At 44.9% G+C, this 26435-nt stretch overlaps 2 protein-coding genes across 3 annotated transcripts in view; one reads left to right on the top strand and one right to left on the bottom strand.

Annotated features, from left to right (window-relative positions):
- The window catches only part of Bean1 (brain expressed associated with NEDD4 1), a 45131-nt gene that overhangs the window by 15072 nt on the left and 3624 nt on the right, over positions 1–26435 (top strand). For both annotated transcript variants that reach the window (XM_087183545.1, XM_004843110.4), the window contains one exon: positions 21296–21523. In XM_087183545.1, the coding sequence (XP_087039671.1) occupies positions 21296–21523 (228 nt within the window). The remainder of the gene's footprint in view (positions 1–21295; positions 21524–26435) is intronic.
- Positions 12302–26435, bottom strand: part of Tk2 (thymidine kinase 2) — a 71438-nt gene continuing 57304 nt past the window's right edge. Inside the window, exon 11 of the mRNA XM_087183194.1 lies at positions 12302–25977. The gene's annotated coding sequence lies outside the window, so the exon portion shown is untranslated. The remainder of the gene's footprint in view (positions 25978–26435) is intronic.

The raw sequence follows: 26435 nt of genomic DNA, 5'->3' as shown, positions 1-26435 counted from the left end.
AGGTGATGGGCAGGGATATGGGCTCTAAGAAGGTGACCCTGGAACCGAGGTTGGGAAGAGAGAGAGGGAGCCATGCAGCTGTCTAATGGAAGAGAGTTACAGGCAGAGGAACTCAAAGGTGGAGGCAGGCTTGGCTTGTTCCAGAAACAACAGGAAAGCCGGGGTGCCTGAAGAGGAGAAAAGGAACGCACCAGAGGTTAGCAGGTCAAATGGCAGAGGCCCTTGGAGGCCATGGTAGGACTTTGGCTTTTGCTTGCAAGTAGTCACTGGAGGTGCCTGAGCTGAGAAGAGGCCTGATCGCCCTGACTGTGGTAGAGGAGGGAATCAAGAGGCAGGCAAGGAGGCCAGGTAGGAAGCTAAGACAGTGGCCCAAGTGTCGCTGACGGTGCCTGGGACCAGGACATTAATAATGGAGGTGGCAAGATGGGGACAGGCTTAAAGGCAAAACTGGAGTTGTAGACTGACTGGATCTGAAGAGGATAGGAGGAAGAGGAGTTAACAGTGGTGGTGCTGGCCACCTGAGCACGTAGAGGGGTGGAACCGCCACATGCCGAGCTAGGGGGAGGTGCTGGGCAGATTTGGTGGAGACTGAGTCCAGACTGAAGGTTTTCCCATGGTATGTCTGAGATGCTGTGTAGACATCAGAGTGGAGATGCAGGCAGAGAGCTGGACACAGGAGCCTGGTGTGCAGGGCCGAGTCTGGAGCTCGAGATGGAAATGCAGGGGGTGCAGTGCGTGAGTGCTGCTCAGTGCTGAAGCTCAGTGAGGTCACCCAGGGAGCACATATGGAAGGAAGGGTGGGAAAGGGAAGAGTGAGTCTTGGCTTGGTGGAGAGCACAGTGATTTCTGTATCTAGAAGTCGTGCCAAGGGCTGGGCATGGTGGTACATACCTCTAATCTCAGCACTGGGGAGGCTGAGGCAGGACAATCACAAGTTTGAGGCCCACTTTGGCTACATAGCAAATTCAAGTCCAGACTAGACTACAGGGCAAGACTCTGTCTCAATCCATACCCCACCCCACCCCCAAAAAAGAAGTCTTGCCAAGAAAACATGACTTCCAGAGTTGTCACCCATGGCATCTCTAAGCCAAGTGCACTGAGAAGAGTTGAGGATGGGATCTTCCTCTGAACAGGAATGGGTCAGGGCACTGATGTTTCTCTGCCTCGGGCTTCCTGGAGGTAGCCACCCTGGAACTCAGCTCAGCCTGCATCTGGAACCAAGCCTGGGGGTTGGGGAAGGCTAGTTGTCCTCAGTGATGTCACTGCAGAAGTGTCGGTCTGCATGCTTCAGAGACAAGAGCGGGACCTGCAGAGAGAGGTCACCTGTCCAGGAACCCACTGCCAGGAGCAGGCAGGACCCAAAAGCAGGACTTCTGGGTGCAAGCCCAGGACATTTCCTGTGCCGGGCCCTCCAGAGCTTGAGCACACTTGCATTTCTGTTTTCCTGTCTTTGTGTTTAAAACAGCATGTCCCCCAGGAGTCCTCTCATCTTCTAGGGGCTGCTATCTCAACCCAGCTGAGGCCCCCTCTTCTCCATGTCTGGAGGTCATCTCCCTCTACAGTCCAGATCATGCTAGAGACACATTCCAGAACTTTCCAGACTGTAGGTCCTTCTGCCCCTGATGGCATTTGTCTTCCCTAAAACTGGGGTTAAGGCTGGGGCATAGGAAAGGATGGAGTCTAATGCAGCAATGACAGCAAGGGCTGAAAGGCCCAGATCAACAACCAATGGAGTAAATGTATTTGAGTCATCTGTGCCTCTGCTTATTCCCCTATGAAATGGGATAATTAGAGCCAGTTTCCAAGGTAACCGTGAGGGTTTAGTGAACACACAGGTGCTCAATAAGGATTGATTCTGTCCTGTGTGTCTTAATCCTGCAGTGAGAGCTACAGAACCACTCAGACTTCCCTGCAGGGTCCTCCCAAGGCTCCTCTGGGGGAGAACACCTCTCCCTTCCCAGACAGCCCCAGCATGGCACATTGAACCACCTTGAATAGGTGCCAGCTCTGTCTAGACCCCACATGAGCACGTGATGGGCACGGGATAGGTAACTCCAGCAACATGTTCTTCCTGCCTTTGGGCTGGATGTGAGATCTCAGCTACTAACCCTGCCCGAAGTGCCTGTGCTATGCACAGGAAAACAGTCATACAGCATGAGAATGGCTGCAGCCTCAACCTCCTGACTCCCTGTCAAGTGCTCACCCCATGTAAGAGCGGAGAGCTGCCCCAGGAAGGAACCCACTACACTGTGTTCAGTGAAGACACAGCGAGAGCGGCCCTCTTTCAAAAGTGAAGCTGTGGCCCAAGCTGCAGCTTTAAGAGAACAAAGGCTGTCAGAGCCAGGACCCCCAGCCTCACCTCTGACAGCAGTCAGCCCAGCATACCTGCCCCCTCCTGTGTGTGCCCCCTACATAGTATTCCTTAGTGTGAATATATCACAAATAACTTATTCATTCTACTTTCATGGCCTTTCGAATAGTTTTCAGGTTGGGACAATGTACATAGGGCTGGGAACATTCTAGAACAGAGCCAACCAACAGAATTTTCTACAGTAATGAAAATGTACTCTGTTCTGTCCAAATAATGGCCACTAACCAGAGGTAGCTATTGAGCACTTGAAACTGAAGAACTGAATTTTTAATTTAATTAACAAATTTGGTTTTAAGTAGCTCCACGCGGTTAGTAGCTATCATCTTGGACCACATATATGGTTCATATGTTTACATGATAAACATATGGGTGCCTTTCTGTTGGAAAATGCCTTCCACCTAGGAGTGGGATTTCTGAGTTACAGGATATACATATACTTGGCTTTAATAGTTCAACCAAACAGTTTTCCAAAAGTAGCTGTATCATCACCCTCTCCCTAGCGATGTATGAGAATTCTAGTTTTTTATTCCCTCATCAGTATTTGTTATTATCTGAGGCTTTTTTTCATGTTAACCTTTCTGATAAGGAAGAGTTATCACACTGTGGCTTTAATTTGAATTTCCTCTGGTGACTTCATATAGAACTTTGGCCATCCTCTTTTGTTAAAGGATTATTCAAGCCTTGCTCATTTTTCTATTGGGTCTTTTTATTGTTGATTCCTAGAGGTTCTTTATATATTGTGGATCTGAATCTTCTCTGGATATATTATTGCAGAAAGCCCCCTCTCTGTGGATTGCCTTTTCAGTCTCATCGTGTTGTCTTTGGATTAACAGACATTCTTAATGTTTCATATATAAAGTATTTATTAATTTTGTATATAATTATTATCTTATGCAAATTGAACTTCAAAACTTACAAGAAATAAAATTTTGCAGAACATAAGATTCTGGAATACTCTTGTACTCTTCAGAAGCAGAGAGTTTTATTGCTGCTGTTCAAAGAATAAAATTTTATGAGCCAGGGATTTAGCTCAGTGGCACCACACCTGCCTCGCAAGTGCAAGATCCTGAGTTCAATCCCCAGTACCAAAAAAAAAGAATAAAATTTTATAAACATTAAAGTCAATGTTAGGAACATTTTAAGTTGGATAATGTCCTTGTTAAAGAGGTTTGTCTGTTGTTATTGAAATTTCAGGTTTGGGTTAAATGAAACATAAGGGATCGCTCATAAATTTTAAGCTCTTTTTAAAATCTCCTATTTATAAGATAAAAGGGTATTTCCATTACTGTAAAAATAGTGACAGTGATGCCAGTAGTTTTAGGACCATTATAGTATGTGTGACATTAGAGTACATGTTGTGCATACACAGCGTGTCACCAGCATGCTGTAAACAGTGAAGAGAGTGGCACTGTGGCATGGCTCTTACAGCATTCTTGTGAGGGAATGGGATTGCCAGTGACACCCGCAGTCCTAATGTACTGCCGTGTCTACCGAATGTAAAATGCAGTTATCAAAAACAATGAACCAGGGCCAGGGATTTAGCTCAGTGGTTTCACCGCCTGCTGCACAAGCGCAAGGACACGAGTTCGATCCCCGATAACAAAAACACAAACAAAAAAACAAGGAATCCCAGAGAATATGTAATTTATAACTGATTATTATTTTGAGGTTGTATATTGAGAGACCTGTGGCATGTTCTTTAAATTTTTATAAGTATATAATTATACTGTACATTAAATAAGAGCAGTGGACTCAATAGTATAAGCATGAGACTGGCTAAAGTTCAGTATCTGGGTTACAAATGTTTACCTACCATTTTGTAATCAATTTTTGCTCGGTCTTAGCATTTCCAGTGTTACTCCTGAAGCAGGATTTATTTTCCAGCATTCGAGAATGAAAGGCTCAGCTCTACCCAGTTGTCTAATTACAAGAGCCATGGGGATGGCAAGCTGATGAAGCACATGTGTGAGAACAAAGGTGTACAACCGCATTTTCCCTTTGTTTGACATTAGCTTTGATACAGACAAGAATGCAAAAATATACCCTAAAAACTGAACAAGGGTTTGTTTCTAAGTCTAATTCAGGACTACTTCAACTGTTAAAAAAAAAAAAAAAAAACTCTACAGAATGAGAAGTACTCAAGTGACAATAATACTGCAACACTCAGTTGGTACCAAAAGGTACTGAGAGGTACCAAAGCCACTGAAAATGTGAGTCGTTATTAAAAGACAGTCTGGGTAAATATCACACATTTCCTGTCAGCTGTGGCTAAGATTTGCATATTTCCAACTGAAAAGGAATCCTATGGGGCTTTTTACTTATCATTTATTTGAAGAAAGGCTGTTTTAGGTCTTCTCATTGAACGAAAAGCCTAGCTTTCAAAATTGGCTTCCCTGTATCATCACAGATATATTATATGCTGTTAATATTGTTTGACATTGAACCGCTGTAATTGATGGTACAACTACTCTCCTGTGTATCCAGCAAAGAACAAACTGTTAGAGCAAAAAGCTAATCATGAAGAAATGGATGATTCCACGAAGATGTAATGAGCCCAGTTGTGTCTCAGGATCTGAGAACCAGCTCCAGGCAACTAGACAGACAAATGCCTCCATAAGAAGCATCCTCCAGGGTCCTGGGGAAGGTGGCTAATGATAAATATATTAGAAAGTCTTCTTTCAAAAGCATTCTACTGGGGCTTGAGGTGCAGCTCAGTGGTAGAGCACTTCCCTAGCATGTTCAAGGTTCTGAGTTCCATTCCCAGTACCACAAGAATAAAACCTTGCTTGCCCCAGCCATGGCCTTGACCCTGTTCACATCTTAGTCCCTGGGCAGTCCCACCACTTTGCATACCAAAGCACAATGAGAAGTTCTTTATTTCATTATTTTTCAAAGTTTATTATTTTAATATGGTCCAACTTATCCATTTTTTAATTGTTAGTACATTTTGTGTCCTGCTTAAAGAAGCCGCAGTCATGAAGATGTCCTTTGATCTCTTCCTCTTCAGACTTGTTTTGCCTTTCACATTTAGATCTGTAGCTGTGGAATAGCTTTAGGATTTTAAGGTTTGATTGTCTTACAGTGAGTGCCTATTTTGAGCCAGGAATTCTGCTAGCCAGTGTGATTTATTGGCTCACAGCAGAGATTGCAGTTCCCATTTTATAGATGAGTCAGTAAAGGTTAAGAAACCTTGCACTTTCATCCAGAGGCAGGGTCAGGGTTTGAGCCCAGGACCACCTGTTTCTTATTCAGCCAGAGTGTTGGGCTAGGACAAGAGGCAATCAGCTCAGGCAGAGGAACCCTGGGCTTTGACCTCAGAAGTGGCTGAGGAATAACCCTCCTCCCTAGGGCCACTCACCTTCTCAGCAATGTTGGTGAACAGAAGGCTTGGGGCAGAGGTTGGTTAGTCTCTCAAGATGGCTCAGGGCTATCTGATGGGAGAAGGGATAAAGAGCTTTTCTCCCCATGCCCCATAAAGTTTTGCGAATCCATGTTCTATGCAACACATGCTGGGAAACGCCTCCAAAGTTTCATGTTTATTGTGACAGTGGCAGCTAGTTGAGGTCATGGGCATTCATCATGGTGAAGAAATATCTGTCTTTTCTTAGTCTAGTAGTTTTTCTCCTTCACCAACTGACGAGACATGTTATATTAATAGATATTTTTATCTTAATCCATTCTTGCCTTCCTGGAAGAAGTTCTACTGCTTACGATAGATGATTGTTAATACATTGCTACCCTGATGCTGGTTTCCTGGATGCCCTAGTTAACTCCGGGGGCTGAGGAGTTTTGTGAGGAGACAAAAATCCCATCACCTTTCCCATGGTCCAGATCAAGAACTCACAGGACCCTGCCTCTTGCAGGCCTCTGAGTCCAGGCAAGAGAGGCATGGTCTCCAGTGGTGGGAGCCATAATTCCTCCCCTGCCATGAAAATGTAAAGGGCTTGGCCAAAGTGTGGCCAGACAGTGTGATGCTTTCCCAGAGAGCTTTCTATTGTTGATCTCCAATTTAATTCCACTGTGGTCAGAGAAGGTATTTTGCATGATTTCCATCTTTCTACATCTATTGCTAATTGTTTTATGGCTCATACATCCTGAAGAATGTCCCATGTGCACTTGAAAAGAATGTGCAATCTGTTAGTAATGTGTTCTGTAAGTGTCAACTAGGTTGGGCTGGTGGATAGTGTTGTTCAGGTCATTTGGATCTTTGCTGAGTTTCTAGCTATTGTCATTTAGAGAAAGAAGAATTAACTAGGGCTTTAAAATCTCCAAGTATTATGGTTGAATTGTCTCTTCCTCCTTTTCATCCTGACAACACTCGCTTCATTTCTCTTGCAGCTCATTGTGTGCTACATATACATACATAGTTGTTAAATCTTCCTGATATACTGACTGTTGGCAGTATGAAATGTTTGTCTCCAGTAATGTCTTGCTTTAAATTCTATTTTGTTGCACATCAGCATAATCATCCCAACTGTGAGTCCACCTTTTTATTTTCACCCATTTGTGTCTTTGAATCTAAAATGCCTCTTGTAGCCAACAGAGTTGAGTCTGACCTTTTTATTCACTCTGACGGTCTATGCTGTTTAAATGAGGTTATGAATCATTTATATTTTTTAGAAAACACAAATTAATTAAAATTATAAATGATAGACACAGATTTATATTAACTATTTTGCGTTTGTTTTCTTTTTGTCTCATGTCTTTTTATTCATCTGTTCCTCCTTTATGTCCTTTTGTGTTAAACATTTAATATACTATTTTGATTCTTCTGGAATTGTTTTTACTATTTTAAAAAATTGTTATTAGTGGCTGCTCTAAGAATTACATCTTACTTTCTTATCTTTATCACAATCTACTTTGGAACAATACTAACTCAAATCCAATAAAATATTGAAATTTGGTTCCACATCTCCTTTTCCTCCTCTCACTTTTGAGATTTTATTAGCAAGTTTACTACATATAAATATAGATATAGATAGTAGGATCCAGACAAAATGGTATCATAATTATTTTTAATCAATCTTATATCTTTTTAAAAAGTCAAGAGAAGAAATGAGAAAGAACATATTATGGAATATTTTTCTGTTTACCTACATATTTACCATATCCAGAAATTTACATTTCTTCCTGTGGATTCAAGTTAGTGTCATTTCTTTTACAATTTAAGTATTTCTTATAAGGCAGGTCTGCTAGCAATAAAAATCTCTCATTTTTGTGTTTATCTGGAAATGTCTTTATTTTACCATGTGCTTGTGTGTGTGTGTGTGTGTGTGTGTGTGTGTGTGTGTGTGTGTGTGTGTTACTGGGGATTGAACCCTGAACCCAAGGCCTTCCCACTGAGCTATATCCCCATCTAGCTTTTTTAAATATATTTTTATTTTGAGACAGGGTCTTGCTAAGTTACCTAGGTTGATCTCAAATTTATAATCCTACTGCCTGGGCCTCTTAGAGTGCCTAGATTACAGGCATGCACCATCACACCTAGCTTCACCTTCTCTTGTTTGACAGCTTCTTTCCTAGCATTTTGAATCTGTCATTCCACTGCCTTCCAGCCTCCACTGTTTTTGATTAGAAGCTGTGCATTGGGATGAGGATGTAGCTCAGTATTGGAGCACTTAGCTAACATGTGCAAGGCCCTGGATTCCATCTCCAATACCACCACCAAAATTAAAAACCCATAATCATATTATTGCTCCCCTATTGATGATGAGCTGTTTTTCCCTTGCTGCTTTCCCTTTCTCTTTGTCTTTGTCTTTCAGTGGTTTGGCTGATATGGCAGGTGTGACTGTCTTTTTGTGTTTATTCTACTTGGGATTTGTTGAGTTTGTTGGAGATGTAGGGGGTTTTGTCAAATTTGGGAGATTTTGTCCATTATTTCTTCAAATATTTTTTCTACCCTTTTCTTTCCTCTCATTTGGAACTCCTATCACCTGTATTTTGCTAAGTTTGATGTTCCAGAAGTTTTTGAAGCTCTTTTCATATTTTTCTTCAAACTTTTTCTGTTTTCAGATTGAATTATTTTCTGTTGGTTTATTTTCAAGTTCACCAGTCTTTCTTCTGGCATCTCAGATCTGCTCCTGAGTTCCTCTGATGATTTTTTATTTCAGTTATTATTTTTCAACTCAGAATTTCCACTTGGTTCTTTGTTATTTATTAGTTATATCTCTTTATTGACATTCTGTATTCCTTGAATCTTCATACTTTCCTTCAATTTTTTAAGTATTACCGTCTTTAATTACTTGTACATATTTATAATAGCTGTTTTAAAGTCTTTGCCTCTTCAATCCACCCTCTGAGAATACTCATAGACAGTGACTGATTTTTTTCCTTGCTTTGATTTTCCACTGCATATCAATCACACTTTCTTGTTTTTTGTCTTGTACTTTTTGTTGAATATTGGACATTTTAGATAATATAGTAACTATGGATTCTGACTTCTTACTCATCAAGGGTGGTGGTTGTTTGTCCAGTTTTTCTTTGTTTGTTTGTCTTTGGTGACCAGCCTAAACTAAATCTGTTTAAACCATTTTCTCCCATAACATGCAGCTGCTACACTGTATTTGCTTTCTTGTTTTCATTTTTCAGATTTCCTTCCTTATAGTTGACTTCTGTCTGCAGAGCTCAGTTCAGCCAATCACTGGTCAGAGATTGTGCCCATCTGTCTTACTTTTCTCCTTGCTGAAACAAAATACCCTATACCCAAACTTAAAAGAGGAAAGGTTTATTCAGCTCAGTTTGTAAAGGTTTCAGTATGGACTCAGCTGGCTCCAAGGTAGGGTAGCATGGCAGAGGGGCATCTCAAAGGAGAAACGGTCCAAGGCAAGTCAGCAGGCAAGAACACATTAGCCTTCTTTCCGTTCCTTATATTTTATACAAGCTACTTGCCCTAGGGTGGGTGTAGTATCACACCCTTAATCCTAGCCAGCACTATGCCAAACCAATCAGTGGACTGATTTAGTAATCACACACCCTTGGTCCCAGCACCACACACTCTAGATCCACCCACCTCTGAAAAGCTCCCTTAGGACTGCATGAGTCTTTAGGGGGACATCTAGACTCAAGCTGTAACACCACACATCTCCAGACACTCAGGCTTACCTCTCTGCCGATGGGTTCAGGACGTGCAGGTTGTTTTCAAATCTGCCCCAGAATTCACTTTTCACTGAGTTCTCTCGAATCTCTGCTGCACACACGTAGGCCCCATCAGCCAGAGATGAACTGACTCTGCTGCACACACAGTGTGGCTGTGCAGAGAACTTCTCAGGCCTCTGCGCCTAGCTCACCTCTCAGAACTCTCTGTTAAATCACTAGCTAGTGCACTAGTCCATTTCTGGTCACAGATAAGACCACAGCTTTGGGCTAGCACAGCAGCTGGCCACCTCTTCCATTTACCACTGAGGCTGCCACTTGAACTCCCAGCACTATAGATCAACTGTGTTCTCTTCCACAGTACCAGGGAAGCTGCTGCTTTCCCCAGCGGATCCCACTCAGGCCAGCAGAGTTGGTGGGGAATGGTGGGGCATAATCCCAGGCAAGAACAGTGCAGACCCTCTCTGTTCTTTCTCTCTCTTTTTTTTTTTTTTGGTACTGGGGCTCAAACTCAGGACCTTTTGCTTACAAGGCAGGCGCAGTGCCACTGAGCTAAATCCCCTGCCCTTACTGTTCTTTCTTGATGCAAAACTGAAATGGTAGTTTTACAACTTTGCCAAGCTTTACAGTTGCATTTATAGAGTGCTCATGTAACTTATATAAACTACCTCAGTCCACAGAAGCACTGCAGGAGACTCTTACTAGGTTCTAGAGATGAGGAAACTAAGGTCCACAGACGTTAAATACTGGCTAATGCCACTGACCCAGGCTCTTAAACACTGTACTTACTGCTTCTGGGGGCATCGTCTCTCTGAAGCTTTTTAGAGCAATGCAGGAAACATCCCCAAGGCAGGATAATTATTCACAGCTGCAATAGCAAAGAATGTAGTGGTAATCTCCACAGATCCTAAGTCAGGTTATTCCTCCCATCTGACTTACAGAAGCAATCTGTGAATTTTCTGTGTTGGATGATGCTAACTAGCACCTGAGAGCTAGGGAAAGACTGGTTTCCTTTCCGACTGACATTGAGCTGCAGAAGTATCTCTGAGCATCCTGGAGGCCAAAGCAAAAGTACAAAGAGGATCAGTTGCATGGTTCTTGCAGTTTTTAAGGGAAACAGCTCTTTGCAGAAAGTAAAAGTTTTATTGCCCTTCTTATCTTGGAGAAATTCCCAACAGAGAGCCTCACCTGTGGGATGCATATGGGTACAGAGGGCAACACCTGAAGCAACAGACTTTTGAGAAAGCTGCTTCTTAAGTGAATGCTCTCAATGTGGGCTGTGAGGCATAAAGACAAAGCAAGATTCCAGGCAGACAGTTCCTGGGAAAGAGTCTCAGCTACAGTGGCCTAAGAACATCTCCCTGGGCTGGCCCAGCTTGTCCCAGCAACTGAAACCTTTACCCTGCAGAACAGCATGTGGATGACATGACCCTCATGCAACTCTCCCTGAATAGTCTCCCCTCCTAGGGGGAGAGTGGATGATAATTTGCAGCATTCATAAATTTAACATTTTATGTATCAATTATTCATGGACTTCCTGGAAAGTCCATGTTATAGTAAATGGTCATTTTTGAGTCTCATTATGCAAGCTGAAGTGTGGGAGCTAATCCCTTTAGCTGGTGGATGCGCCCAGCCAGTTCCCTAGCAGCCACTTCAACCCAATTTTACCACCTCCTACTTATGTGGTGTGACTCTGCTGGTGTTATAAAAACCCGGGGTTTTTGTGAGAATAGCCCAAGAGTCAACTCTAGACAGTGATGAAAGACAATATAAAATAAAGAGGTGGAGGCATGATGATTCCAGCAAGAAACAGAGTTTGGTGTGGTATATTAAGGTGTTTAATTCCACCATGGCTTGGTTCTGTAACCTCAGCCAGTTCACTGTTTCCTCTGCAGAAATAGGGGGGGAGTGATTTTCAAAAACTGTTTCAGTGAGTTTTCCAGCCAATAAATAATTGTTCTTCAAGCCAGAGGAAAAAACCTTACTAAATGATGACAAGGTTATAAAGTTGTGGTATTTAGATATGCAGAGGAATATGAGTTAATTTTAGTGAGTTTATTTGTTTTGGTTTTGGTACTGGGGATTGAACTTGGGACCTTGTGCTTTTGAGGCAGGCGGCGGAACCACTGAGCTAATCCCCAGCCCCTACTGAGTTTATTTGAATGGCAGGATGTATCTTAGTAGTGGAATAAATCATTTTAATCCTATATTCATAGAATCATTAAGAACTTGTGGGTGATCACTTATATTTTTCCAGTTATATTTTTAATATAATGGTTAAAACCTTGTACTTGGCAGTGGCACACCCTCCTATTAACTCTAACATGTAGAATGGATGGAAACAGAGATGCTCTGCTGAAGGGAGACTAGGGAGTTCCCTGATACACCACATCTCCTCTCAGCACCAGGGCATCTGTGCAGGACATCTTTGCTTTCCATAGCTTAAGAGGTTCATTTCAGTCTGATTCATATCTGTGGTCCCAGTGCCTCACATGGAATAAGCACTTGGTATCAGCAAGTGCATGCATGGATTCATGGATGGATGGATCGATGTATCAATAGATCAGTGGATTGATGGATGATGATTAAGTGGATGCTGAGTAGATACTAAGGTAGATACATCCCTGGACAAGTGGATGATTTGTTAGTTGAGTAAATTAATGGAGGATTGGTAAATAAGTTGGTTAGTTCACATTCTATTATTCCATTCCACCATAGCCTGCCCCACTCGTAATGCCGTAAATGGACCCTGACATGACATTAGTTGACTTCTTGGGGAGATGGATTATGTCTTAGTTACTTTTCTCGTTGCTGAGACAAAATACCTGACATCCAAAGTTGAAGGAGGAAAGATTTATTTGGCTTACAATTCATAGAGGCTTCAGTCCATAGTCAACTGGCTCCAAGGCAGAGGGGCATCACAAAAGAGAAACAGTCCATGGCAAGGCAGGGAGAAGGCAGCAAGCAGCAAGCAAGCAGTAAGCAACAATAGCAGCTTCTTTCTGTCCCTTTGTATTCTATCAAGGCCACCTACCCTTAGGGCAGGTAGTACTCACACTGGAACTATGCCAAACCAATCAGTAGACTGATTTAGTAATCACACGCCCTTAATCCCACTGTCACACTCTCTAGATCCAGCTACCTCTGAAAAAGCCCCACCCATGATCACATGAGGCTTTGGGGGGACATCTAAACATAAGCCATAATACAACCCCTTTGTAACAAGAATTCTGAACATCAATTAACCTTTTCCCTGCCCCTCCCAGTGACCCAAACATCAGCTACTCTTGAGGTGATATTCCACAGCCTCAACCCAGCATGGAACACACCCGTTTCCCAAGCTCTCCTGCACCCTCACCCCTCAGTGCTTCCACACATGCCCTTCCCTCCCTGTCCTGATATTGTCCTGCTGGCTCATCCTTTGGACCCAGCCCTTCTGTGTCCTGATCTCTGGGCCACCTCTGACTCACTCCAGGTCTCTGGTGACCAGAGAATGGATTCAGCAAGTGAGTTGAGAAGTCACCCATAAAAGCAGGGAGGAGACTCAGAACCCTGCCCTGCCATGTCCCCTGCCTTGGCCCCTCTCCAAGTCCCTGCAGGCAGCCAGGCCTGCCAGTGGTGAGCAGAGGGAAGACAGTGCCTGCATCATGTTCCCTCCACTGACCACACAGCCCTACCCTGTCAGCTTCAGCATTGAGTTGAGAAGTGCCCTTCAGAGGCCACACTTGCCAGGGAGCTGGACCCGTGACAAATGTCTTCAGAATTTTTGTGACAGGAGCCATTGGTCAGGTCTGAGCTGTTGGCTCCCCTCCCTGAGAGAGAGGACAAGATTGCAGTTAAAAGCTGTTGACTCAGCACCCTAGTGCCTCCATGCCTGCCCTCTGTCACTGGCTCAGGTGGCTTGAGGCTACACAGAGCACTTCCCTGTACCCACACAGAGTGACTGTGGAGCTGCCTACATGTTGCACTCAGCAATGACTTGGTAGCAACAGTCTACCTCAGTTTCCCTGAAGTGCATGTTCCCCGGGTTCCCTGGAATCGAGCTAGCCCTGACCTCAGCCCCTTAATGCAACCCTAGATCTCACTACCTCCCTTCAAGGTTCCCATCCCCCTTCATCTTCCTCACACCTGTTTACCCACCCTGGAGAGAGAACAGTTTAAGAATAAGTGCCTCTTCAGAGAGGTCCGAGAGGTCCAGGGAGGGTAAGGGATGTGCCCAAGGTGACACAATGAGAGTGGTAGAACCAAGAATACCACATAGTTCTTCTGCTGCCATCCTCTCATCCCCCTATCTTGTTCTCTTTCCCTGCTGTCTTAGTTTATTTTGTGTTGCTCTAACAAAATACCTGAGGCTTGTTATTTTATAAATAAAAGAGGTTTGTTTTGGCTCACAAGTAGCCGTCTAAGAGTATGGACTGGCACTGGCTTCTAATGCAGGCTGCATGGAAGATAGCATCACATGACAGGAGCATATGTGTGTGAGAGAGAGAAGTTACATGGTAAGAGAGAAACCAAGATGCTAATGAAAAGCTAGGCTGTCTCTCTTACAACAGCTCACACTGAGTTCTGCATCAGTCCCATCTGGGAGTGGTGCCTCTGTGATCTAATCACCTTCCCCTGGACCTCACTGCTTAAAGATCCTGGATACTGGGGATCAAGCTTCCAGCATATGAACCTCTGGGGATAAACCACATCCCAGCTATAGCACTTGATCTGTTTCACTCTTTCATGAATTATCAAACAGCCTGGGTTCAAATCCCAGATCCGCCACTTGAGGTGAACAATCTTGAGCACGTAACTTCAGCTCACCAAGATGCAGTGTCTTTATCTGCAAATGGGGATGACAGTGTCACCTACAGATGGAGAAGCAAGCCCAGGACAGAGCTCCTATAGCCAGTCTGGGTCATTTAGGACCTTCTGAATAAAGGTGGTTCCCAGTCCCAGCCCTGGATCAGATGTCCAGAAGCACCACAGCTGGATCCTCTCATTCCCTTAGAGAGGGAGGGAGACAGGGTGGGAAGGGTGCTGTCATCCAGCTCTTTGGAGGTCTTGGTACCTGATCTACAGGTAATACCAGGGATATCTCTAAACCCTGTTCAGAGGACAGCAAATTGAAGGAGCCAGGGAACACTCTGCAGTGTCATTCTGTGTATTCCTCTGAGCCTTGCTCTATGTTCTAGCTGTCTGCTGACGTGATTCCTCCCAACAGCCTCCTCACCAGTCTCCTGCCTCCACTTAGCCCTGCCCATTGTCTTCCACCTTAGAGCCAGAGAGCTGTCTTAAAACACTCTGACCATGCGCTTGTCTTCTTTTTGCCCTGAAGACAAAGGACAGTCTCTTGATTTGGCTTCAAGAGCCCTCATGGTCTGACTGCACCAGCCTCTTCAACCTCAGCCTCTACCAGCCTCCTCTGCAGCCTCCACCTCTCTGTGATTCCTCCAATGCACTAATCTCTCATCATGGGTCCCAAGCTTCAAAACAACATAAGTTCCCCAAGGCACAGTACCTGGTGTCCACAGAATAGGATTTGAATACCAGTACAGAATAAACTATGAGCAGTTGTCTTACACCTCTTGCTGATTCAGGTTCCTGTCTGAGGTGCTGTGCGACCCCAGGGGAAGTTTCTTTATCCCTCTGTGGCTGTTTCCTTACCTGTTAACTGGGGATCCCATCACAAGCAATCACAAGGATTAGATGAGATAATATAGTATATGAAAAGTATCAAGCATTGTGCAGTACACGCAGTAGCAACTCAGGAGATGGTACCTACTCATGCTGGAATGTAGGGGGATGAGGTATAGCTGGCACTTAATCCTGGGCACCTTTGCAGAAGCTGCTTGAGGAGAAAGTCCAGGATAGAGGCAAAGCTTGCTTCATTCTCTGTCCTTGCTCCAGCTGGCACAGGGGGACAGGGAGGTAGAGGGGATGGGAAAGGCACTGTCATGATGTTATCTCTCTGTGGTCATATTTATCTTCCTGATAAAATGGGCCCTGTGTTTGGAAATGGGAAGAGTTTTCCTCATAATTTAAAGCAGCGCCTACCTCTGCTGGTCGCAGTAACTGAGAGATTAATTTCCCAGCCAGCCATGCAGGTGGACACCGGTGCCAACTGACTTCATCTGCAGGCACAGAGGTGCCATCTTCTGCCCAGCTGGTAATGAGCTCAGAGTCGCCAGACAGGGCAAGGCTGTCACTGCCGCTGTGGCAGGTGGAGGGAAAGTCTTCAAGGTGACCCATGGATCTGACACCTTGGCAGTGGCAGGTTCTGCAGGATGTGCAGAGCACACACGCCTGCACACACACACACACACACACACACACACAGAGTCCTGCCATGACCAGCTCTGTACCCAAAGGAGGTTTACTTTGAATCCTAGTGTGACCAGTGCGTCCCAAACCACTGCAGTGTCCTGGGGTCAGAATAAGACAATCTGGACCCCACTGGGAGCAAGATGCCTGGCCCCAACCCACTGTTTCACACACACTCCTCCCTTGGTTCCTTGCCTCTGAAGGTGAGAGACTACATGGCGGAGAGGGAGAGTATGGTCATTGGCTTAGGAGAAGCATGGAGGCTTGTGTCACCCTGGATGAGTAGTGGCCAAAAGCTCCATTTTTATGACCAGCTCTAGGCAGTTGAAGTCACCTCATGGACTGGTGTGTTGGAAAAGATGCTGAGGCTGCCTTCTAGGTTAAACAGAAAAGAGAAACATGGTCGATTAGTAATGTCTGCCCTTAGCACAGATAGGAAATGGTGGCAGGCATGCTATAGATTCACTAGCTAAGGACTAGATTGCCCCTAAGTGGAAATCAGACAAGACAGTTTAAGCTGATCTCTGTTGCCTGGGAGGAAACAGAAGGGAGCCTTACCTTTCATCTGTGAGTCTTAGGAAAAATGGAAAACATTAGCTTACAGTAGCTGACAGGCAATGAAATAAAAATGAGAAGTTGGCATTTCATCCAAAATGCAACCTGTCACAATCCGTCAAAGAATAGAAAAGAAATTAAATTCTTGCCTAATGGGAAAACAGACATAGAGTCAACTAAGTCCACTACAGTTCCCTCAGTCATGCAGCAAATATTTAATGAGGACCTCTTCAGTGCCTGGCAGTTAGCTATGTGCTGCAGATTCACTGACCAAATCTGTACAGATGAAATTTCTGACTTCAAGGAGTTAACAATTCAGTAAAGTGAGCAAGAAACCCAAAGATATAACATAATAAAGAATAAGCAAGATGTTTAGAGACTATGATAAGTGCTTTTGAAGAAAACACATAGGGTGATATGCTTTATAGTAGAGTAGGGGTCAATCCGGGCAACCTCTCTGTATTAATCAGCCTCATGTTACTCTGATAAATTATCAGTCAGTTAACTTTATAAAGAGAAAAGGTTGTTTAATTCACAGTTTTGAAGGTTCAAAGTCCAAATGGCATACGGCAGGGTTGGCAAGGGCCACCCCTTGACTTCATCACCACTTGCTGTGGATGGCAAAGGCAGGGAATGTGTGTAAGAGCAAAAGATTCACATCTCCAATCAGAGCAGGAAGAGAGAAAACCCATCAGTATCCCACAATCCCTTTGAAGGACATGCCCCCTATGACCTAAGCTCCTCCCACAAGGCCCCGCCTTCCAAAGGTTCCACTGTCTTCCAGTAGCATCGCCCTGGGCACCAAGATTTTACATATGGACCTTCAGGGGATGCTCAACAGCCAATGTGACAATCTCTGAGGTGGTGACTTTTTTAAAAAGATCTAAATATGAGTGGAAGGCAGCCATGTGCCAGGTACTTCTGGGAGGCCACACCAATAATACTATTATAAATATTCATGTACACATTTTTTTACAGGATGTATATTTTCATTTTTTGGTATATACCTAGAAGGGCAGTTGCAGAGTCATATGGTATTATGTTAACCACTAGACTGTGTTCACAAGGCAGCTGCACCACTGTACATTCCCACCAGCAGTTTATATAGGGTCCAATCTCCACATCCTCACCAATACTCGAAATACTCAATCTTTTTTATTCTAGCCATCCTAGTGAGAGTGAAGTGCTGTCTCATTGTGACTTTAGTTTGCGTTTACCTGATGGCCAAGAGTGTTGAGCATCTTTTCATGTGCTTTTTGACAGTTGTGTCTTTGGTGAAATGTCTATTTAGATCTTTTTCTTTTTTTTTTTTCTGGTACCTGGGATAGAACTCGAGACCTTGCACTTGTGAGGCAGGCAGCGGAACCACTGAGCTAAATCCCCGGACCCTTTTACTTATTTTTAATGGAGTTATCTTTTTATTATTGGAATTATAATAGTTTGTTATAGACACACTACTTTATGAGATATGTGATTCATAGATATTTTCTCTTTCTATAGGTTGTCTTTTGACCCTCTTAATGGTGCCCTTTAATGCAGAAATTTTTATGTTTATCTGTTTCCTTTTGCTTTTCATGCTTTGGTCATCATATCTAAGAAGTGACAACCAGAATTGGTTATCAAAACCATGAGGACCTGTCGTGCTGTACTCAATTTACTGGTATTTTTCTGGGAATTTTTGCATCTATATTTATAAGAAATATTGTTCTGTAATTTTCTTGTAATGTTTGTGTCTTGCTTTGTTATCAGGGTAGCACTGGCTTTGCAGAATAAATTGAGAAATATTCTTACCTTTATGTTTTTAAAAAGTTTGCGAGAAATTTAGCTTCTTTTTGTAGTTTTTTAAATTTTGGTAAAAATATAGAAACATACATTTTACTATTCCAACCATGTTGTGTCCAGTTCAGTGGCATCAAGCATATTCACATTGGTTTGCAACCATCACACCATCTGTCTCCAGAACTTTCTGCATCTTCCCAACCTGAAATTCCATTTCTCTTACATATACTTTTCTCTTCTTTAAATGTTTGGTAGAATTCACCCAACAGGTGGTGAAGCTATGTGATACTGAGCTTTTCTTTCTGAATTTTTTAAGTTATTAATTCAATCTCTATACTAGTTTCAGATTTATTCACAGCTTCTGTTTCTTTTTGAGTTCATTTGCTAAGTTTTGTATAGATCCATAAATTTGTATATTTCATGCAAGTTATCCAATTTGTGGGCATTTCATTGTTCATAGTATGCCTTGACCACTCTAATTGCTATAAGGTCTGTATTTATGTCCTCACGTTCATTTCTGATGTTAGTACTTTGAGTCTTCCCTCCCGGTACCCTCCTCATACCTTGGTCATTCAAGATAAAGGCTTGGTTTTTGTTTTGTTTTGTTTTGTTTTAGCTTTTTCAAAGAACCGACTTTTTAATGCATTGATTTTTCTCTACTGTTTTTCACAATTTCCACTCTAATCTTTATTTACTTCCTTGTTCTTGCTTAGGATTTAAGTTGATCTTTTTTTCCAGTATCTAAAGGTAGAAGGTTATTTGTTGATCAGAGATCTTTTTCCTTTTTTAATGTAGATATTCACAGCTATAGATATCCTTCTGAACACGTCTTTAGCTGCATCTCACAAACTTTGGTATGATGTATCTTCCTTTTAACTCATCTCAAAGTATTTTTTAATTTCTCTTATGATTTTCTATTTGACTCATTGGTTATTAATCAGTGTGCTGTTTTATTTCTATGTATTTGTGAATGTCACAAATTTCTATTATTAATTTCTAGTTTCACTTCATTGTGATAAAAAAATACACTTTGTACAATGCCAATCATTTAAAATCTGTTGGAACTCATCGTATGGCCTAGCATATGACCTATTTTGGAAAACATTCAATGTGTGCTTGAGAAGAAGGTATATTCCACTGTTGTTGGCACAGTGGTCAATGGATGTCTTTTGGGTCTAATTCACATATAGTGTCATTTAAGTTTCCCATTTCCTTTTTTATCTTCTCTCTGGTTTTTCTGTACCTTATTGAAAATGGAGTATTAAAGTCTCCAGCTGTTACTATTGTATTATCTATATTTCCTCTCAATTTGTTAGCATTAGTTTACATATTTTGGCTCTCTCTTCTTAAGTGCATATATGTTTATAATTGTTATGATATTCTAATGAATCAACCCTTTCTCATTATAAAAAGGTCCTCTTATCTCTAGTGACACTTTTTTGTTTTAAAGTGTATTTTTTCTGCTATTATTTTTTATGGCCACTCCAGCTTTCTTATATTTGTATAGTAGATATTTTTCCATTCTTTTACTTTTAGCTTTGGTTCCCAAGTGAGAGTCCTCTAGACAGTACATAGTTGGATTATGTTTTTTGCCCAGGCTGGTAAGCTCTGCCTTTGATTGGCTTAATAGGTTCACATTTGACAGTATATTGATAAAGTCAGATTTATGTCTGGTATTTTACATTTCACCTTGTATATGTCTTATGTCTTTTTGTGTTCCTCTATTTCTCCTTTTTACTTTAAGTGAATATTTTCTAGGGTAATACAGTAAGTCCCTGACATATGAGCAAGTTCCATTCTTGGAAAATGTTGGTAAGTCAGATTCATTTGTGAGTCTGACAAAGTAACTCTTATACACCTTGGATGCAACATACAATATAAAGCATAAAAAAACCAAACATGTGCAAAAATACAATAAGGCCCCCCAGCTGTACTGTACTATTGTATAGTATTGCTCTGTACATAAACACACAGCAGCACAACTGTGTCATGACAGACACGTGAGCTACATCCTTGATTTGTTCACATCTATGAATGTTCGTAATGCAAGGTCCATTGGTATCTGTGAAAGTTTGCAACTTGAATGTTTGTAAGTCAGAGACTTGCTGTATTTTAATTCCTTCAATGATTTTTAACCATATTTGTTTGAGTTATGTTCTTAGTGGTTACTCTAGGGCTTACCATATACATCATTGGGGGGGGGGGCACCGGGGATCGAACTCGGGTCCTTGCACTTGTACAGCAGGCAGCGAAACCACTGAGCTAAATCCCCGGCCCCCTTACCTTATACATCTTATCAGACTCTACTTGGTTATACAAACTTGATTACATTGAGAAGTGAGCTACTCCAATCACGCCTATATAACTCTATTCTTTCTTCCCTCTTTTGGTGCTATTATTATTATGCAGTGCTAAAAAGACTATTATGGTCTAGTGGAGAGACTAAGCCCTAGAGAAGGCCTGGCTCAGTCATGTATTGGCTGCATGACTGCAGGTAAGTGATTTGATATCCTTGAGCCTTAGTGTCTCTACTTGTAAAATGAGAAGAATTGGATGAACGTAACTCCAAAGATAAAATGAGATCTTAGCACTGAGTCTGCACATAGTAGGGGCTTTGAAAACTGGTCTAGATTTGGCCCTCATCTTGACTCCACAAGTCCTCCTAGGCTGGCACCCTCAGATCAGAGAGCCAGGAAGCATGTGTGTCCAGCCAAAAGCATGTGTGTGAAGCATCTTCCAGTGAACTTCTGTAAGCAAAGGCTTGGATCTCAGGCAGGGACTACATACTGGCCCTTATCCTCCTTGTCTTCTGCCCCTCTTTGCATCTCCTGCCCCTTCTCAAGACCTTCGTAAAGTCCTGTCAACCTCAGCTCTGCCACTGATTTGCTTTGTGGCCTTGGATAAGTCCATTTCCCTCTCTGAGTTTCCCTTTTCTTCTCTGTGAGTTAGTTGAGCTCCTGGGGCAGAGGCTTCAGAGGAAAAGAAAAGTGGTCACTCCTGCAGGTAATGGGGTGAAGCACCAATCCCCTCCTTCCTCCCTAGAGGAGTGACCAGGAGGGAATCCTTGGGTCGGGCCCTGGACCACCCTCCATTTATTTCAGGACAAATGACTCATAGGGCAGCAGAGGTGGAGGAGAAAGGTGTGTGGCAGGCCTGGGCCTCAGCTCAGAGTCCTCTCTCTGTCCACAGTAGCACGATACAACCGCACCAGCTACTTCTACCCCACATTCTCAGAGAGCTCGGAGCATAGTCACCTGCTCGTGTCTCCTGTGCTGGTGGCGAGTGCTGTCATAGGTGTGGTCATCATCCTCTCCTGCATCACCATCATCGTGGGCAGCATCCGCAGGGACAGGCAAGCCAGGCTCCAGCGCCACCACCGCCGGCGACACCGAAACCAAGACTACGAGCAGAGCCATGGTGAGCTGCTGCCCACCTGGGGACCTGGGATGGCTGCCCCTGTGACTAAACCTGGGAGGCTTTGGGGAGGGGGTGGCTCTGCCATGGGTAGGGCTGGGTGGTCAGGGAAGGTGCCCTGCTGGTCTTGGTCATCAGAAAGAGCTCACAGATGCCCACCATGTGTGCTCTGTAGCATGAGTGGCCCCATATGGTCTGCCAAGAGAGTAACTTCAGGTGAGGTTGAAGGCCAGGGGGAGAGTGTTTCATGTCTCCCAGCTGGTACCAGATTGGAGGATGGATGGTGAGATGGATGGGAGGTGGGTGGAGGAGTGGATGAATGAAGATGGGGAATGGACTGGTAGGGGGACGGGTTGGTGCAGGATTGAGTGGATGGATGTGGAGGGGATGAATGGGTAGATGGAAGGAGGGATGACTAGAAGGATGGCTGAGTAGGATAGAAAGGATGGGCAGGTAGAGGACGGAAGGTGGATTGACAGGAAAGTAGGGGATTGGTGCGGTGATTGGCATGAGTTTGTTTTTGATTAAGTGGATGAAAGAATGGGTGGGATGAATTAGCAGTAAATAAATCTATCCCACAGGGCCTGTGAAGTGCAAATACATAGAAACAATTTGAGGGTCTCTCGATTATGAGACTCACACTAAAACAGAGTTTGTGGCTAATTCTTGAGGCACCAATCACAGACGTATCCATTTGGCCAGAATGCAGCACCTGACTCTCATTCCTGGCAGGGATCAGTTGTCTAAAACTAGCAGGAAAGAACTCAATTGCATTCAATTCTCAGACAATTTTCGCTGGCAAGAAAAGCCAGACCCCTGCCCATAGGAGCCTGTGCCAAGCCTGCAGGGCTCTACCCAGAGGCCAAGGCCACACTGCAGGTAGGGAAGACAAGCAGGTCAGGAAGGGCAGAATCCCAGCAGGGCCCAGCACACTGCAGATGAAGTGACTTGAGCCCCCTGGAGGGCTGAGGCATGGCAAGACCTGAGGGGCTCTTCCCCTCTAGAAGTCTGGGAAAAAGAAAAACGGGCAGGGGGCCGGGTTCCGGCGCCTGCCTCGCAAGCGCAAGGTCCTGAGTTCGATTCCCAGTACCAAGAAAGAAAGAAAGAAAGAAAGAAAGAAAGAAAGAAAGGAAGGAAGGAAGGAAGGAAGGAAGGAAGGAAGGAAGGAAGGAAGGAAGGAAAGAAAGAAAAATGGGCAGAGTTTCCAGATGGACTGAATTGGATCCAACAAGCCTAGAACATTTGGAGCCTTCCTTCCTTCCCTCCCCCAGCACACCCAGATTAACCAGCAGGAATGAGAAGTTTCCTCTTTCCACAGAATTAACTGGTTGGAGAGGGTGCCCCTTTTTAGCAATGAAGCTACAGAGCAGAGGAAGCCTGGTAGTACTGGCGATGGGTGAGAAACATTTACCAAATGCCTAGCACTTTCTGTGCTGAATCTCATTGTGCAGAATCCTCACCATGGCCCAGGAGTGGCTACTTTTTCTTTCTTTCTTTCTTTCTTTCTTTCTTTCTTTCTTTCTTTTGTTTTGGGGAGGGGGGGTGGGGATCAAACTCGGGACCTTGCACTTGTGAGGCAGGCAGCGGAACCACTGAGCACAATCCCCGGCCCCAGGAGTGGCTACTTTTTATCACCACCCCAATTGACAGATCAGGAGTAGAGGCTGGAGTAGTTCAAGAGTGGGTCTGGGGTCACCCAGCCAGCGAGTGGTGGATCCGAGATGTGAGCCCCTGCAGGCCAGCCTGGCTGCCCTCGGGCTGAGCACTGCACAGCACTGCCAGGAAGGCCGGGCGGTCACAGCCCTGCCAAGGAAGGGCTGGGAGAGATGCCAGTGGGGGCCACCTGTAGGCTCAAGCAAGGTCTGCAGATGCTCCCATGGCCTGGGGCCTTAACACATAGCTGCTCCTCCTCTGGAAAAGCTGTAGGGAGAAGAGCAGGAGGCCAGACCTTAGGACACAGAGGAACAAGCGGCCCCAGTGGAAGAAAGACAGCCAGTTAGTGGTCTGCTGTTGATGGGGACTAAAGAGAAAGGTCAGCATTCGTGAAAGGAACAGAGGGGTCAAGCCCAGCCAGCCAGTGCCACGAGTCTCCCCAGAAACCAAGGACCCCCCAAGAAGACGAGCCAGGAGCATTGCCCAGAGCAGGAGTGGCCCAGCCCACTCTCGAGTCACCAGCATGACCCAGGAGAAATGGGGCTTCTGACCAGAGCATTCCCTCCTCCCAGGAGGAGCCCAGTCACCACCTTCAGCCACCCCACCCCAGGATGGTGCTGGGCAGGCCCACTGCCCACCTGCCCCTTGTGCCTGACTCCCACTCTCCGCTCCTCTCCAAGTGCCTATCCATGCTCCTTTCAGCCCCAGTCCATTTACATTTGTTCTGCTCTCTGCCAGACTGCTGCCCCCTTGCTTCCCCAGCCACCAAAGCCATCCCGGCCAGTTCAAATGCCATCTCCTTTTGGGAGCTTCTGTGGTCCCTCCTTACCCCTACCAGGCAGAGTCGAATCAGAATCCCCCTCCCCTGCGCTTCCTCGACATTGTCCACACACCTCCGTCGGAGCCTCAGTCATGGGGTGACTGTGTGGCTGATCCCACAATGGGCCAGGATCCAACCTAGAGGGGTCCTCCAGGGACAAGAGAAGGAACCACCTCATCCCATCCTCACAGCAAGATGTGACGGGCACCCAGGCCAGGGGCCACTGTCACTCCAAATGTCCCAAGCTGAGAGGTCAGCCTTGGCCTTTTGAAGAGAAACAGAGGCAGGCACCTCCAACGCAGGATTCCAAAGCACATCCTCTTTTTACTCTCCAACCTAGGCAAAGTTGCTAACCTCTCTGTATCTCAGGCAAGCCATCTATAAAATGGGGACATGGGGAGCCACCATAACAAGTTAATGAGTTGGGCATGGTGGCTCATGCCTATAGCCCCAGAACTCTAGGAGGCTGAGGCAGGAGGATTGAAAGTTTGAGCCCAGGGGCCGGGGATTTAGCTCAGTGGTTCCAGTGCCTGCCTTGCAAGTGCAAGGTCCCAAGTTTGATCCCCAGTACCAAAAAAAAAAAAAAAGAAAAAAGAAAGTTTGAGCCCAGCCTGGGCAACTTAGCAAGACCCTGTCTCAAAATATAAAAATAAAAATGTGGTGGGAATATAGCTCAGTGCAAAGGGTCTGGGTTCGATTCCCAGTACTGGGAGTGGGGGGTTATTGCAAAGACTAAGTTAGTTAATACTGAGTCAATGCTCTGCAAATGTGAACCATTTTCTCTCCTGAGCAAACCTGCCTCTGGGTCACTGCCTCTAATCCTGCCTGCAGCCAGCCTGGCCATCCAAGGCATTCTCCACCAGCAACCCACCTCACACTGGACTTGACCACATCAGTCCTGTAATCAGCAGCCCTCCATGGCTCCTGTTGTCCTCAGCAGAGTATCATTCACTTTGCCCACAGGGCTTTTCTGCAGTCTGGCCAGACAGACAGGAGCCAACAGATAAGGGGGAGGAAGGGGAGGGAGAGATTCTGTTTCAAAAGATGGAAAGATCCAGAGCACTGAGAGAGCCCTGGTGGCCGGCTGTCTGTCTCCTCCGGACCTCAGCCCTCATCTCTTCATCTGATGGGGCGAGCAGTGGCCCTGGGCCCAGGTTCTCCTCCCTCCTCCCCAGCCTGTCAAGGGACAGCAGCCATGGATTGGGCGTAACAAAATTTCTTAATTTTGGCAAAAGACGAATAAGGAGATTTCACCTTCCCAGGGCTTCCAGAGGCCTGCACCATTTGTGTCTGCATTGCCCAAAGTCAGGAAGGGTAGACAGATGGGAAAGGAATCTGGAGGAGGGGTTGCCCAGCGGGGCGTCTTAGGCTGAACTTGGACATCCCCAGATTGAGGTCTTAGCCAGGCAAGCACCCGAGGGCAGCCTCAGTTTCCCCGAGATGCTCAGCCTCTGGAAGACCCAAGAGAAAGCAGCCTGAGAAGAGAGAGTAAAGAGCAGTTTGGTTTGGCCCTGCCAGCCCCCTGGGGTCTAGGAAGCAGCCCCGGCTTTCCCGGGGGTCCTGGGGGGCAGCTGCAGCCTCCCACCCTGTAGGTGGGCCCTCCACCAGGACAAAGCCCTTCCCCAGCATCGGAGGCCCTGTCTCAGCTTCGGCCTTATTAGCTGCTTCTTGCTCTCCTGTTTCTAGGGTTCCCTCCCCACATCCTTCCAATTCATCCATCCTGAAGGGGAACAAATCTCTCCCCAGCTTCATTTTTGCAGCACGTGTTATTGGGTTCATTTTTTCTAGCAGAAAAGTAATACATCTTCATTGTAGAAAACCTTAAATATACAGGCAATATAAAGAAGAAAATAAAGGTCAGAGCCTCCCATAAAGGATGTACTGGGAATACTTGCCTCTGAGAGCTTTCTCTGTGTCCATCCGTAACCTGGAGTTAGACCTGCAGATGTGACTTCATATCCAGATTTCCCGCTCCTGTCAGAATCTACAGTGGGAAAAGAGATCAAGGGAGGGAAGAGGTCTGAGCTTATGTGTGTGATTAAACAAACAAAAACAGGGCAGGCGATTTAGCTCAGTGGTTCCACCACCTGCCTCGCAAGCTCAAGGACCCGAGTTCGATCCCCGGTACCAAAAAAAAACAAAAACAACAACAAAAAACAAAGTAGAATGCAGGATGTGGATTCATCACAGAAAAGTACCCCTTACTTAAAGGGAATGGTGTATGGTTGGGGCAAGAAAGCATATGAAGGTCTGATCCCAAGCACCTCTGCAGCCCTCATTCTTGGCCATTGTCCCCATTTTTCCTGCCCGGCCCTACTCTTCAACCCAGTGGTTCCTATTTACACCACTCTTCTTTCTCAGCTGTCTGTTTGGCTCACCTGTTGGGTTCCCTCCTTCAGGCCACCCCTCTTCCTCTGGCTATTTTAGCAGCCCCTCCTGCCG

Source organism: Heterocephalus glaber, unplaced genomic scaffold (genome assembly GCF_053883595.1).
Source record: "Heterocephalus glaber isolate CG9 unplaced genomic scaffold, H.glaber_assembly_v1.0 deba00000071, whole genome shotgun sequence".
In the NCBI taxonomy this organism is placed as follows: domain Eukaryota; kingdom Metazoa; phylum Chordata; class Mammalia; order Rodentia; family Bathyergidae; genus Heterocephalus; species Heterocephalus glaber.
The sequence above is the reverse complement of the archived record's forward strand: the minus strand, read 5'-3'. Positions and strand labels throughout refer to the sequence as shown.